At 39.6% G+C, this 15343-nt stretch overlaps 1 protein-coding gene across 2 annotated transcripts; it reads right to left on the reverse strand.

The window, feature by feature from the left end:
• Positions 1–801: 801 nt before the first annotated feature.
• Positions 802–8197, reverse strand: LOC133528660 (all trans-polyprenyl-diphosphate synthase PDSS2-like). 2 transcript variants are annotated; one of them, XM_061866120.1, is made up of 7 exons: positions 6661–8197; positions 6232–6373; positions 5350–5494; positions 4807–4962; positions 3730–3885; positions 2288–2854; positions 802–1645 (listed from the first exon to the last, which is right to left on the reverse strand). In XM_061866120.1, the coding sequence occupies exons 1-6, from the start codon at positions 6726–6728 to the stop codon at positions 2292–2294; spliced, it is 1230 nt and encodes a 409-aa protein (XP_061722104.1). In that variant the 5' UTR covers positions 6729–8197; the 3' UTR covers positions 802–1645; positions 2288–2291. The 2 variants fall into 2 exon arrangements, with proteins under 2 accessions (XP_061722104.1, XP_061722106.1); XM_061866122.1 differs by having other exon boundaries at positions 6648–8197.
• Positions 8198–15343: the final 7146 nt, after the last annotated feature.

A 15343-nucleotide genomic window follows, 5' to 3' on the forward strand; every position in this document is an offset into this window, starting at 1 on the left:
ATTTATTGTCTAACGGTGGATCTTATGTCGTCGCAACAAGGTTTATCATTGTCAGTGCACGATGGTACAACAGACCATACAGTTCACTGAATATTCCTAGACCTTATCACAAGGTCTTAAGGCTTACTAAAAGGCAATTTTGTGTCTTCGGCTGTACTGTACCACAGGTAACCGTGTACGACAAGATTTGCCGTGGGCTGATATTAAGTATGCAAAAGCAACGGGAGTCCTGGTACGACTGTTGCTTTGATGGTAAGCTTGATAACTTGTCTATAGACTGTCTAAGCTCCGAAATATAGCTACCTACACTATAAAGATGTGCCATATGAGTTCAAAGTTGTTTACAACTTATCCTGTTTGAGTCACTCGCTACGCTCAAGATTCTAACTCGTGTAAGACTCCCTACGCTCGTGAGTAGTAAACACTAATTTTACTCCAATGATGCAACGACTTTTTATTTCGGTTTTCACGGCAAATTAGTTTCTAATTGTTATCTGGATCCTATCCAGACAAAGACAAGGAGTACAAGTGACTAAGCAGGCGACGTGATCAAAATTATCTGATCACTTAATCTATTGTCGACATTTGGTCACCTTTGGTATGCTTAAATCAAGTGATCATTATGCATTTTACAGCCCGCGTGGGCAACGTGCCTATCGTTAACGCTCCGTAGTGAACGAAACGCAACTGTCACTGTCGCACTAATACGGAAGAGTGATAGAGAGAGATGACTACGCTACGCTACGGAGCGTTAACGATTGTAACGTTGGCTACGCGGCCAGTTGTATAAGGTTAATAATAATAATAACATATTCTTTATTGTGCACCACATAATGAAAAGGGAATACTGACAGAAAAAAACACACATTACAATAGGTAACAACAGACGGTCTTATCGCTCAAAAGCGATCTCTTCCAGATAACCTTTGGGTAGCAGGAAACCAATAACTTACAACAATGAACGGGTAGTGCTGATACGAGATTAGAACAATACTAATAGAAACAGCATCACATATTAAGCATGAATATATATGTAGAAGAATTATACTAAATAAAATATATATATGACATACATACATATGATACATACACTTAAATAAATAAAGGCAAATTAAGGCAGCGAGAGGTAATGATATTTTAAAAGGTTAATGAAGTCAGAGCGTGTTCAGAGCTATAACCGCCAAAATCGAAGTTCGTCAATTGCGGGCTTTTACCTCTGTCACTCTAATTACGTCTTAGTGAGAGTAAAAGAGAAAGATCCCCGCAATTTGCGAATTTTGGTTTTCGAGGTAGGCCCCCAGATCATTTTAACCCTGAGAGTCAGCGGGGGAAGAGGCCTCGTCCGTTGAGAATCTTTTGCTACTGACTGTACTCAGTTGTATAGTAGGTACCTAAGTACCTAAGCGATATTTATTCTCGATTCCATATAAAGCTCAAATCTTAATTATAAGTCCTGGATTCCAATTTTATGGCTCCGCTCCACACTATTTATTAAAATCGCCACTTTATCGTAAGAAGCGTTGATTTAGAGATCAGTCTGGTGCCGTGGGAATGTCGCCGATGCAAATTCCGTGCGAGGATGAACGTCAGCCATCTTGGTTTTCGTTTTCTCAAATCTCTCTTGATTTAATACTTGCAAAACAACCTTAATATAAAGTAATACTTAAGGTTTGTATTCGTAGTACATTGATATAAGCTTTTATGAAATTGGTGAGTTTAGGTTGCGTTCAGTGATTTACGTTTTGGGATTGTATTAGTTAAAATTGTGATGCGTGAATTCGGTGAAGTGCGTAAAATTTTTGATTCATAAATCGAGACAATTGAAGACGAGTAATTTATACTTATTATGTTGTTAAATATTAGGCTGGCTTGGTGCAACTGCAATGGATCAAATTATGATGGCGATTAGAACACAGTAGACTCGGTAAAGATGTAGAAATGTTCGAGAATCGAACGTTTTTAGCGCTTTCTAGCATTATTATGACCTCTCTAAACGTCACCGATAAGTAATCGGCAATCGCATTTGTTATTTTAGATAAAAGCCATTAGAAAATATTGCATGACGTATAACCAAGGGTCACAATTTAGGTATGGTGTCTTATCCAACCTCGACATTGGCAGAATCATCAACACCTTGATGGAGCCATAACACGAAAAATTTATTGATTGATTGATATAATAACCTACAATAGGGGCAATAGCTAAGTACTTAATTTCGCGATATACATAGGTAATCTGTGCTTTCCAAGACGGATTCTGGAATTTGAACTTTGAAAATAAAACTTACGTTTTTACTGATTATGTTTCTTTATTTCGTGCTCTATAATCTTCACAGCTTCTCTATAGATCGTCCAAGCAATGTTATGAAGGGCGTTGCGGGCGTCATTCACCGGTAATCGATCACTGTATTTCAAGATGGATGCCAGTTCCTCATCCAAAAGACTGGAGAGGACATCCAGACAGCGCGTGCTACATACCGCATAGCTCAACTCTTTTAAGCATAGAGGCCTCTGTGACAATAAGTGGTCGTAGATGGAGGGATACTCCCAAAGAGCCATGATAACTGGCGCGCTAACTAAGGAATACGACCGATTAGTGAAGAAGTCCTTTATGTCGAAATACAATTGCCAAATCAGAGCGAGATGCCCGCCGAGTATGTACGCGTTTCGCTCCATCTCTTCGCCTCGGCGGGCGAGTTTCATGGCCGCCTGGCAGCCTTTTCCGAGGATGCTGCCGGACTGGAGCATGGTTCGGAGCACCCACTCGTCCTTCCCTTGCCCGAGGTAAGAGTTGCTGCCGAGCTTCTCCAAGTTGTATTCGCTCTCCCAGTCGTAGGGTTTGAGCTCGTGGCCCACTGGTAAATCAAAAAACCGATATCAAAACCAGTTTTAGTACCTACATTGTACTAGTAGGTAACATTAATTACTGATTAAATATCGTCCGCGTACTTAAGAGGCAGTTATTAAGCTGAATATCCCTAACAATCCCAATATCAATCTTTTAAAGATATTAAGGTGAACAGTTTTTGAAAAATTATACCGCTTTTTAAGATCACAATACGTTTGCTAAAATTTTATGATCACTTGAGGATTTTTTCTAGTGACTTCATCGATTCGAATCCTGATTTATGACTTTCGCTCGATAGAAAAACATCACGAACATAGGTCTAAAACGCACAAAAAAAATTGCTACAATTTATGCGAAAAAGCTAAACTTATGAAAAAGGCTTCTAAAACGTTTTATTTTGAGGGAACTCATTGATTACGTTTTTTTGTTCAAACTTACATACAACATAAAAATTCTAAAACATGATATCCACGGTCCCGAGCACGCACATCCGTCTCGCTCACGCATACGTTTAGTGAGAGTGCGAGAAGAACCCAAAGCTAATGTTGTAATTTGTGGCCACTCATCAATTTGAAGATAATCAGCAAATAAGTAAAATAGTTTTCGGACAGCAACTGGTCTGACCGTGCTTGCAGCATTGAACGTTTGGCTGATTAGATTAATAAATACACTAAATATTGGCCTCGTGAGTTCTAGACCTCGCGAACCCCCATATGTGAAAAAATCCTATAAAATAAATGGCCAAAAAATCTATATAATTATACGAACCTGCTCTCTAAATTTCGCAAGATTCGGTTGAGAAATGCACCTCGTAGAATAGAATCTTCATCAAACTAAGCAACGTTTGTGTAGTGAGTCTTAACAAGATTCGTAAAATAATACCATTAGGCTTAGAAGGCATAGGATGATTGTCCGCCCCATGTTCACCCAGGAACTCCCCTTCGATCTGGTCCCGCAGGCCACTGGAGACAAGTTCGAACACGTCGTTGTTGCCCACGTCACCGTAATTTAGCAGGGTTCTGGCCAGTATGACGTCTCCTGAAACACGCTCGATCAATCAATTAATCTTTGAGTCTTATGGCTCAATCGATATGGTCGATGATTCCACCAACTTTAAGGTTTAGAAAGGCACGCGCTTTATGAAGACAAATGGCCGGTGAATATCCACGGTGCAGTTCACTCAGATGAGAATTGAATGATATGGGCCTACCTACAACCAGGACAAAACAGCAAAGTATTATTAAAAACTAACTGTACAAGTTATCGTTTATTATGGGTTTACCTAAGACGTTCACAAAAGGGGAGGTAACTAAATAATGTGAGGAGAAAATTGATGCTAATCGGACGGGGAATTTTAGGGGGGAGGATATCATATCAAAAATATGACCACATTCACATAGTGGTTTCGGACATGCATTTTTTAAGCGAACGGGGGTACAAACACAGACGTGAATCCGTAGGAGGCGAATCATTGTTGCAGTAATGATTTTCGGCATTGACTTCCACCGCCTTCAGTGAGACATGAACTCACGGCCACTGAAGTATCAATCCAGAGGCCGTGAGTTCAAGTCTCGCCGAAGTCAGTAATTTTTTCACAAATTTATTCTAAGCTTAATAGCTTTGTTCGCAGATGTTTCTGCTTTTTTAAAATTAATTGACTTCCACCACCATATCACCACGGTTTATGTGGAATATTTGGTTGGAATCTGCAAAAATGCTAAGCGGTCTCTAGTAGGGTAGTGAAACATGTTCCCACGTTATGGTGCTTAATCATTAAAGTAGATAACGGCCGAATTTGAACCTTACGTTGGAGAATCGGACAAGAAACTCCATTCAATTCAAAGTGAGTATTTTAGCCGTAAGTACTGTGCTTGGGCCAAATGGTCACGAAAGCGTCTTAAACGATGTGATAAATTAGTAGATGAGTCCCGAATTTCTGTGTAACGCCACGAGCATTACCTAATAAGAGAAGAATTTTGTTCCCGTTGAGTAGCTGCTGGTAATTATCTCCGAGTTTCTTCTTCTCCTGCAAGTTGACAATGGATTGGTGGATCCTGTGGCTGGTGCATTGCATCTCGAGGATCTTAGCCAGGGCACGTTGGGAGTGCAGTATTCCTGGGTAACAGTACTAAATAGTAAGCAACAAATATGATTCTAAATAACCGTTTTGATCACATTAAATAAAAATATTAACCGCGAAAAAATGAAATAAAAACTCTTGTAGGGTAAAACAGTACCATGTACATCTAACATTTACTGTTGACATGCTGTACCCCTACTGTAAATTTATTCGACAGCGAAACGTGACGTACGCGTTTGCGTTAAATGTCATTTTGTATGGGATATTGAGTTTCTAAAACGTCCCGCTTGGCGCGCTGTTTCTAAATCCCATACAAAATGAGACTTAACGCAAACGCGTACGTCACGTTTCTCTATCGAAAAAATTTACACTAGGGGTACTGTTGATGTATTTCCATGTACTTGACAATATTCTTATCTTACCTGAATCATATTGATTCTTGGTGAAACTTTTAGTGTCGAATCCGGCCATCTTGGAGACGAGGAGGATTATTAGTCCACGTTGTAACTTCCTCTTGGAGCTGGTCAATTGTTTTTTGACGGACTTTAGAAGAGGATTTGTTTCGACCTGAAGATAGAATGATGATGTGAATGATGCTTTTAGGTACATACCTATATTAAGTATTTTTATAATTTTATGTGCCTGAAGACATTAAAAATAGCACAGCATCGTCGTGTGATACTTAACTGATGGATGTAGAGGCACGTTAACTGATGTATGTAGAGGCACTGTAAATATTTATGAAGATCTTGATGCTTTGATAATATTTATTTATACTCTTTTACATATGTGGTGCAATTGATTGGAGTACGGGTACCTGGGGTCATTCTACTCTCATTCCCCTGGCTATACCTATTCGCAAATACCCAGGATATTTCGCTTAGTTGTTTTGGTTGGAGATGAAACTTGGCACGAGTTACAGTCACGAAAAATGAGATGCTGATTAAGCGGAGTTTCCTGGGAATTTGCTATTAGGTATGGCCAGGGGAATGAGATTTATTGGTCTTTGAAGTTATAATTTCTGTCTGTAAAATAGAAGACGTAAGTACAGTCTCTAGTAGGTACTTTTGGCCACGCAGTACATCGAAGTATCTAGTATCAGTTTGAAATATTACCTAATGCTGACAAGGTAAAAAGTTATCGACTAAAAGAGCCCGGCCAACACGCTGGGACGAACAACTGTTATCCCAGGTTCTTCATCAAGCTGAAGGCAAGTGAATCAATTTAACATTTTATCGAAGCCATGATTCTCAGCTGTGAGGAACATAAAGAGACGTTAAGGATTGTTTACAGTTGTTGGTTACCAGTTTTTGCAAATGATTGGCGGTACCAGCTAGGTCGTCTTGGAGCCAGCGAGGGTCGAAGGAGGTGGGACCGCCTACGGTCTTCTCAGCCCGGGACACGACATGGCACCATTCTTGAGTCGTAGCTCCATCCTTAGCGTATCTACACCAATAATAAAGAAAAATAAATTGTTATTCAAAGAAATTAGAGCGAATGTAAGTTTTACATACAAAACTTCTAAGGGCTGTGTTTCCTTTGTAACTATTTGCAACAAAAACTAGTACCAGACAAGACATAGATACTATATATGTTACGTAAATGTTCATGCCAAGTTTCATGTAATTTAAGCATGTCGTTTTAAAATGATTGTAACTTCGATTATATGGGAGCGGCTTTTTGGCGGTGGGTTTGTAAAATGTACATGTACATAACTCACTTAAGTAGCTTACTTTTGAGAACCCGTGTAGCGAGACCAAATACCATCCTTTTTCAAATTGCACAACTTTCTGGTAAACATTTAGTTATTTGAATAATTCGGTAGAACTACACTAAGACAAATATTAAATTAAATTTAGGTAAGCCTCCATTGATTTCATAAATCAATGTAAGAGATACTAAATTGTGGTGGTTGATGGATACCACGGCAGAATAATTTTCAAGTACTTACCTACATACATTTCGAGTGTATTGTTTTCATTATTAGAATGAGATAAAAAAAACTTATACATATTTACAGCTCTACGGTGGTCTTCACATTGGTTGCAGTGCGAATTGCACAGGCACGCCGCTCCGGTTTGCGAGCGGGACATCGCCATACACGTGCATAGCGCTGTCTCGCTCACACGCCGGAGCAGCGTGCGGCTTTTCATCAGTGTAATAACCGCGCACTGATGTACAATACCTCGCATTACTCGCAGTTATACATTTGCAAATTTATAATTCACATTGTTCAGTAACGACAGTAACAAGGCGTGTTTCAGAAAAAATACCAATAGTTAGGTAAGGTACACGTTTTTTTTCGACACTAAAATTAATGATTAGACAAAAGGAAGGTCATGTAGATCTGAAAGATACATAAGACTATTCCGTTCTATTTAACTTCTATTTTTATAGGTACTTAGGTCTTGAAATAAACATTTCTAAAACAAAAATCATGTCAAATTACAGAAAATCAAACATCACTTTAGATAATGAATTACTACAATATGTGGAACAATATATATATCTTGTCAAAAAAGTGCAGAGCCCCTAGTGTAAATTTATTCGATAGCGAAACGTGACGTACGCGTTTGCGTTAAGTGTCATTTTGTATGGGATTTTGAGTTTCCAAAACGTCTCGCTTGGTGCGCTGTTTCTAATCCCCATATAAAATGAGACTAAACGCAAACGCGTACGTCACGTTTCACTATCGAATAAGTTTACACTAGGGGTACAGGTCGTTTTTCAAGACATGCGTCGCTTAATGACATAATCCGTCGATCTCTTGCCACCATGAATGTGCCTGCTCTTCTTGAGCCGACTGGCATTATCAGGGATGTTGGCAAGAGGCCTGATGGGGTGTTCTTAGTTCCTTGGAGCTTGGGACGAATGTTAGTTTCGGATGCTGCCTGCGCAGACACACCGTCCCACCTCCAACGGACTAATGTAAAAGCGGGCGCAGCGGCGGAAAGCGCCGAAATTTTGAAATATAATAAATATAAGAGCCTCGGTAGAGAATACCATTTTGTACCATTTGAGTTGAAACTCTAGGTCCATGGGGTCCCAGCGCGCCCAAGTTATTTGGAAAAATCGCGAAACGTCTGGTTGACGTAACTGGTGACCGAAGAGCTGGCGGCTTCCTCGCACAACGTATCAGTATTGCGATACAACGAGGAAATGACGCCAGGATCCTTACTTTTACCTTAGACCTCATTATGTTACTAAGTTAATTAGTATTTTGAACTCCCACGTTATCCTTATTAAGTATCATTTGTATTCGCTTTGTTCACATATCTTCTTCCTCGCGTTGTCCCGGCATTTTGCCACGGCTCATGGGAGCCTGGGGTCCGCTTGACAACTAATCCCAAGATTTGGCGTAGGCACTAATTTTTACGAAAGCGACTGCCATCTGCCCTTCCAACCCAGAGGGTAAACTAGGCCTTGTTGGGATTAGTCCGGTTTCCTCACGATGTTTTCCTTCACCGAAAAGCGACTGGTAAATATCAAATGATATTTCGTACATAAGTTCCGAAAAACTCATTGGTACGAGCCGGGGTTTGAACCCGCGACCTCCGGATTGCAAGTCGCACGCTCTTACCGCTAGGCCACCAGCGCTTCCACACATCGCTTTGTTCACATATGTGGTTGCAATAGTGCGTAATCTTAGTTTAGTATTATATCACTACCTGTGAGTTCCTATAATTGGCTTCCTGTATCTACTATATTTTTCTATGTTAATGTCACAGCTGTTGGATCTCCAAATAAATAATAATAAATAATAATAATACATTGCTTCAAGGGCCTATTTTAGATATAAGCTAGTTATAGTAATCATCTGTATATATCTATTATGTATATTATTATTGTATATAAAGAGCTATTAGATTTTAGGAAAGCAAATTGGATTCAACAGAAATAACAATGAACTAGAAGTAGAGAGGAGAGTATCAAGATTACTTGAAATAAGTACTGGAGTTTTAAGGAAGTGTTTAAAAGTAAAATGCCAATAAATCTGAAAAGGAAACTTATGAACACATGTAGGTATAATTTATGCAAGTCAAACTTGGAAATTCACCAAAAAATTCCAGAATCTAATAATTACATGTCAAAGAGGTTGGAACGTAGCATGTTAAACTTGAAAAAAAAAACAAAAGATACACACAAGGATAAGAACAGCGATTAAAATTATAGATGTTCTCAACCAAGCTCAAAAGTTGAAATGGCGATGGGTCGGACATGTGGCACGACTTAAAGACCGCAGATAGACGAAAATCGTCACACTGTGGAAAGGCCGTCAAGGCAAGCGACGCACTGGAAGACCAAACTCACGCTAGGACGAGGACATCATAAAAATTGCTGGACCAAACTGGCATCAAACCGCACAAGACCGATCAAAATGGCAAAGTTTGGAAGAGGCCTTCACCTGAGAGGGGATCCTGTTACATACAAATTATTTACTTAGAAAATATTTATAAGTATAAGCAAGTAACAATTCCAAAACTAGTATATAAGCCAAAAACTAAAATTGATTTGCTAACCATCATAAAGTAAGAAATCCCTATTTGCCTATTTGTACTAATTTAGCGGGAAACAAAAGGCTTTTTATTTAATTTATTATAAATAAATAAATATTTTATCCCGTTCTGTCAGTCCCCCCACCACTCATGCCTAATCCCTACTAAATACTACATAGATTCATGATATGCTATGATTGCTATGGGACTATTCCCATAGCAATTTACTATAAGTCTGTAGATGTGGTGAGAATTATAAATGCGGGCGAAGTCGCGGGCAGAAGCAAGTACGCAATAAATACATTGTACACGCGTACATTGTAGGTATTTAATCAGGCGCACAGCGGGAGGCACTCGCAGCCCGGTGGGCCTAATGCCGCGCGGATGATACTCATGCACTAAAAATAACCTTACCTCAGGTACAGTGCACACGTTGCACAGTACCTAACCTAAGTATGGTCTGGCATACCAATGTAGTCAGAAACAGTAAGTACATACATTGACGTATAACTTATCGTAAAGGATGGGCCTTGGCCTTGGGGCTGGGGCATGTGCACCGGATGTAATCCTCTAGAATACCTCGACGTGTCTTGCTTGGTGCAGTTGCGTATGCTAAAAGGAACGTTGGAAGACCGATGCTGCGCTTTAAAGACTGTGTTAAGCGAGACATGTCAGCATTTGAAATCGACCACCATGCCTGGGAAACTTTAGCTGAAGACCGTGATGGATGGCGCAAGCGTGTTGTGGAGGGGAGAAAGCTATGCGACCAAGCCTGGTTTACTAAGTTAGATAGCAGAAGGTGTCGCAGAAAGCAAATCGGGACTGGAACCTCAGGTGGCATGAGCTTTCTCTGCCAAAAATGTGGGAGGTCGTGTCGCTCACGCATCGGCCTCCACAGTCACCAAACCCGTTGTCTAAACAGCAATGCTTAAATCGTCTGCAATAGACGCAAAGGCCTGTGATGAGGATGGGCCTTACGGGCAATAAGAATGGGGCCAATTATGCAGTCTAACGCCACAACGCGATTGGTTGGTGAGTTCGCATCACGCGCGCGATTGGTCGCACATCTAGTTGCGTTACACTGCACGATTGGCTCGAATTCAATGAGTGACATTACTGTCGAGCATCTACGGGAGATTGCGCTACACCACAACACCAGACCTCCGGAGAGGTGGGCTCGGGACTTGCCCCGAGCCCTCCTACACCAGTAGCAAAGCAACCACAACACACATACACACCTCGAATGACGCCTCACCAGCACGCCGCACACGCCAACTTCACCGCGGCCCCGAAACCTGGCCCCGCTCAAACGGTATCACCAGGCTAGGGGTCGTGGGGTTGGGTAACGATCAGTAGCGAAGAGCTGGCCATCACTAGCAACACACACGTCCACAAAATGACCCGCTACAGCCGTCGCAGCCTAACGGCGGACACGGCCACTCATACCTCCCGTTAGGGTATCGAAAGACATCCAGTCAAGTCACCACTAAACTAGCACCATTCTAAGTGCCCGTAAGACCCGTCCTTAGATATATGTCCAATGAGTACATATCAATAAATGTTATATAGGATAATTTCTAATACCTCGAGTTCCATACTAGCATATCCATGGCATGGCTTTATACATATACTTGTATGAGTTGTATGGCATTGATAAGTTATAAAAAAACCGGGCAAGTGCGAGTCGGACTCGCGCACGAAGGGTTCCGTACCATTATTTATAAAAACGGCAAAAATTTATGTTTGTTGTATGGGAGCCCCCCTTAAATATTCATTTTATTCTGTTTTTAGTATTTATTGTTATAGCGGCAACAGAAATACATCATCTGTGAAAATTTCAACTGTCTAGCTATCACGGTTCATGAGATACAGCCTGGTGACAGTGGTGACAGACGGACGTACAGATGGACAGTGAAGTCTCAGTAATAGGGTCCCGTTTGACCCTTTGGGTACGGAACCCTACAAAAAGGTTCAATAAAATAATTTTCAATTTATTAGAAGGAAATGGAACTGCGGATGAAGAGCATAAAATTATGGGTCCCGACTCTTAGTAAAAGATTTCGACGAATTGAGAACAGCCTCTTTCTTTTGTTTTTTAAGCTGGAGCTATTTATAATAAATTACATGCATACTCGTAGATATAACTCATAACATTGTATGTGAAAAGTTTCATGACAATCCAACGCGTACTTTTAAAATATTTTTTAAGAAAAAAAACTACTTTAATGAGGGAGACCGGTGAAAGAACGATTGTTGTTGATTTTGGATTTCATACAATGAAATTAAAAAGACAGCGTCCTACGCCTAATTATGTAGAAAAGGAGGTAACATGGTTCTTTTTGTCACTGGCCACCTTGATACATTTCAGATTTGCCCTATGGTTGACTGCTAAGATACCCGCAATAGGGTATTCGACTGTATTTAAGATAAATTATTTCACACCATGCATGAAATAAGTACCAGATAATTATTAAAAAAACTAAATAGGATAGAAATATAAAAATGTGCCTTGAAAACCTCACTGCTTGACAAACATACAAAGAGAACAAATTGCCAAACTTGAGCTATGCATCGTTGTAGAGTTCCGTTCTGTTCATCATCAGCAGTTCCACTTAATCAAATGTCACTTCTCTAAATGTAAATACTTGATTTGTTGATGAAAATACTAAGATAACTATATGCCTTTAACATTTGAGGAGTTCCCTAGATTCCTCATGGACTCCATCGTCAGAACTCGAACTTGACAAAAAATTGTCTTGAAAATCTAATTTGCTTAACAAACACAGCGAAGAGGACAAATCGCCAAACGTGTACTATGCGACGTTGAAGAGTTCCATTCTGATCATCATCAGCAGTTCCACTTCATCAAATGTCACTTTTTTAAATGTAAATGCTTGATTTCTTAAAGAAAATACAAAAATCACTATATGTATGCCTTTCACATTTGAAAAGTTCCCTCGATTCCTCATGGATGATGGGATCAGAACTGAGTTTTGTCAAAAACGGGACCAATCTGTATATATATAAATTTAAACAAAAAAATAATTTTCAAAATCGGTTCAGAAATGATGGAGGTATAGAGTAACAAACATTAAAAAAAAAAAAAAAACATACAACCGAATTGATAACCTCCTCCTTTTGAAATCTTGAAGTCGGATAATGAGAACGAAACTACGTTTGCATGGGAAGGTGTAACTCTGACGAGCTTGCTACGGACTCTTCAATTTCCTTACTTATAAAAGCGAATCAGTACAAACCATACTTAACTCGACTATCTTTAACTAAGTCCTTTAGGCGATCAAGAACATTAATTTCCATCGAATAAAGGATTCTTAATTATATAATACACATCAATGTGTGCTTTTACGTGAGCGAGTTATCAACACCGCCAACCCAAGCGAAAAAAAACCTTAAATCTTTGAAACTAGTACCAAGTTAAAGCCCTTTTCCCTTAAAAAGCAAAACTGGTAATTATACAGCGTGTTATTAAACTCTTGCTTTAATGATAGCTTGCAACGACTCGAATTTGAATTCTTAAAAACGGTTATATCCGGTGCAATTTTAGTTTAACTGCGTAAAAACACTTTTATTTCGGTTTATACAAAGTAGAGTAAGTAATTTGAAAGAATCAATTATGGCGATTGAAAATCTCCGTTTGTTTTACAGAAGAAGTCTTATTTATTTCATGTGATAGTCAGTAAACAAGCTGACGAGCCGCCTGATGGGAAGCGGTCATCGCACGCAATGGACATAAGCAACATCGCGAGGAACTTATGCGTTGCCTAGTCTTGAGAACACTGGCCCGCTTCCTGAAGAACCACATGTCGGTTCGCAAAGGAAATACCGCAGGAGGCAACTCATTCCACATTTTGGGAAGAAACGAGCGAGATGGCTGCTTATCTTGGTGTGTTATGTATCGAAGTGGGAGTGAGCTTTGCTCCTTTGGCGGAAAGTGCGACGATGGAAGCGACTACTTTACTCAACTCGGAGAGTACCTATCAATTGCAGCTCCTTTCGCAGTCTCCCTAGACAACTCAGCATCAGTTCATTCCACAGCTGGAGCCTTTACCTAAAGAAAATGTGTGTTAAACTGCAAAGAGTTGATTTAGGTACCTAATACTTAAGGTTCACCTGCTGGTGAATAAGGTTTGCTATAATGTTGAACCTGTCAGGAGAGAGAATGCAGTTGCACATTTCCAATGTCTGTTTTTTTCGAGTTCTTTGCCATTTTCACATTTTGAAAAATCACATTATTTAAATGTTTACCTTCGCCTTGTTGCGAGTGAACTCACTTTTCTATCTTTTACGCTTATTGCGAAATAATGAAAAAATTACGCCTAATTGGTACGATACGCCTCAATAGGATGTGCACGCTGCTGATTATTTCTATGCTTAACCTAAGTTTTTATTGATGTTGTTTATCAACGTTTGATATCTTGGCTTGGTCCAGAAGGTGTGGACACTTGCCACAACAGAGGCAGAGTCACCAACAACCGAATTATGGAGGGAGGTAAGGAGGAAACTCTCCTATGGGAGAACAGTTGCAAAAGTTTACAGTTGTCAGCTATAAATTACAATTCCAAATCTCTCCAGAGTGGCGCTAAAGTAGCCATGAACTTAGTCGTTATTAATGAAGTGAAGTGCGCTGTTAGTGATTTGATTTTTTTATCAAATTTCCAAGTAGTAAGTAGTATGGTATGGGTACCTAAGTTATGTTCTGCTTAGTAGATCACTAAAAGCAAACAGGACCTTGTCAAAATTACTATTCCATGTTGGTAGGCCCCTATTCTCTATTATTTATTTCGTTTAAAAAAGATAATTTGAAAATTGGAACGTTCGATTTACGACGCGCAGGCCAGTAGGCGCGCGCCACGCCCTGTTATTATCCGTGGTCGGCGTGTTCGGTTTTAAACGGTTCGAATTTCGAACACATAGAAATTAAAAAGCTATTACATGGGGTGGGGGAGGGAGAGATTCGGGAGCTTGTTTATGTTAGTTACATTTTCGACGGATAGGTGAATGATTTATCACAAATAAGGTAATATAAGATCGTACAAGATAGTTGATAGGTAATATGGAACGGTCCCACCATACTGGGATCTTCGGAAGATCCCAGGTTTTTCGAGCGATGGGCAAGGTCGAGTGGCTACTTTAGAGAGGTCAAAACTAAGAGTAAATAAGTTTTTGGCAAAAATTTAATTTTTGGTACAAGCTTTTATCGCTGACTGTACTTTTCTTTCCACAAGTAACTAATACTCATCGAGACAATTTTAAAAAACCCAAACGCAAATAGGTTACGTTGTTTTATCACAGAGTTCCTATGGCCACCTCCTGTCTCCATCATCAGATCATCTCGATGGTACCATAATATTGCATTGTCACCCGACTTACATATGTATGCAAATTTTCAGCTTCATCGGAAACCGGGAACTGGGTCAAATTTAACTTGCAAGATTTGATTACAAACAGACAACGGACAGGTGAAAGTAAATAAACGCTTGTAATACTTAATAAAAGCTTGTAAAAAAACAGAACATTCTATTGTTGCTACTTCAATAAAAAAAGATCGTATCGATTCTGTGATAAGTCGTGATAAGGAAAAATCTATGTTTGAAATAGTTATTTGTACAACAAGAGAGCAAAGTTTGATATTTCTTCGAGTGCTTGTTTTGAGTCCCGTGCAAGCGAAAGATTCTATAATCTAATTTAGAATCTTGAGCGTAGTAAGGGACTCATAAGCGCACGAGATGTAAACAACTTTGATCTCGTGTAGTACACACACAAAATTTTTCACGTCAGTCAGCCATCAAAAAATACAACCTGAAAAAATGTAATCCGTCTTCATCACTATTTCACTCATGTTTTCGGAAGGTATTCTAACAATTAACTTTAATTACCGCAGTAAATCAAAACGAAAGAA

This window comes from Cydia pomonella, chromosome 19 (genome assembly GCF_033807575.1).
Source record: "Cydia pomonella isolate Wapato2018A chromosome 19, ilCydPomo1, whole genome shotgun sequence".
NCBI classification, from domain to species: Eukaryota; Metazoa; Arthropoda; class Insecta; order Lepidoptera; family Tortricidae; genus Cydia; species Cydia pomonella.

Bases quoted from the DNA above. Each gene is read 5' to 3' on its own strand.
- LOC133528660 (XM_061866120.1), bottom strand. From the start codon at position 6,728: ATGTTTACCAGAAAGTTGTGCAATTTGAAAAAGGATGGTATTTGGTCT. The intron at 6,374-6,660 runs GTAAGCTACTTA...TTATTGGTGTAG, and splicing joins CGCTACACGGGTTCTCAAAA to ATACGCTAAGGATGGAGCTA. The intron at 5,495-6,231 runs GTAACCAACAAC...TTCTATCTTCAG, and splicing joins CCAATCATTTGCAAAAACTG to GTCGAAACAAATCCTCTTCT.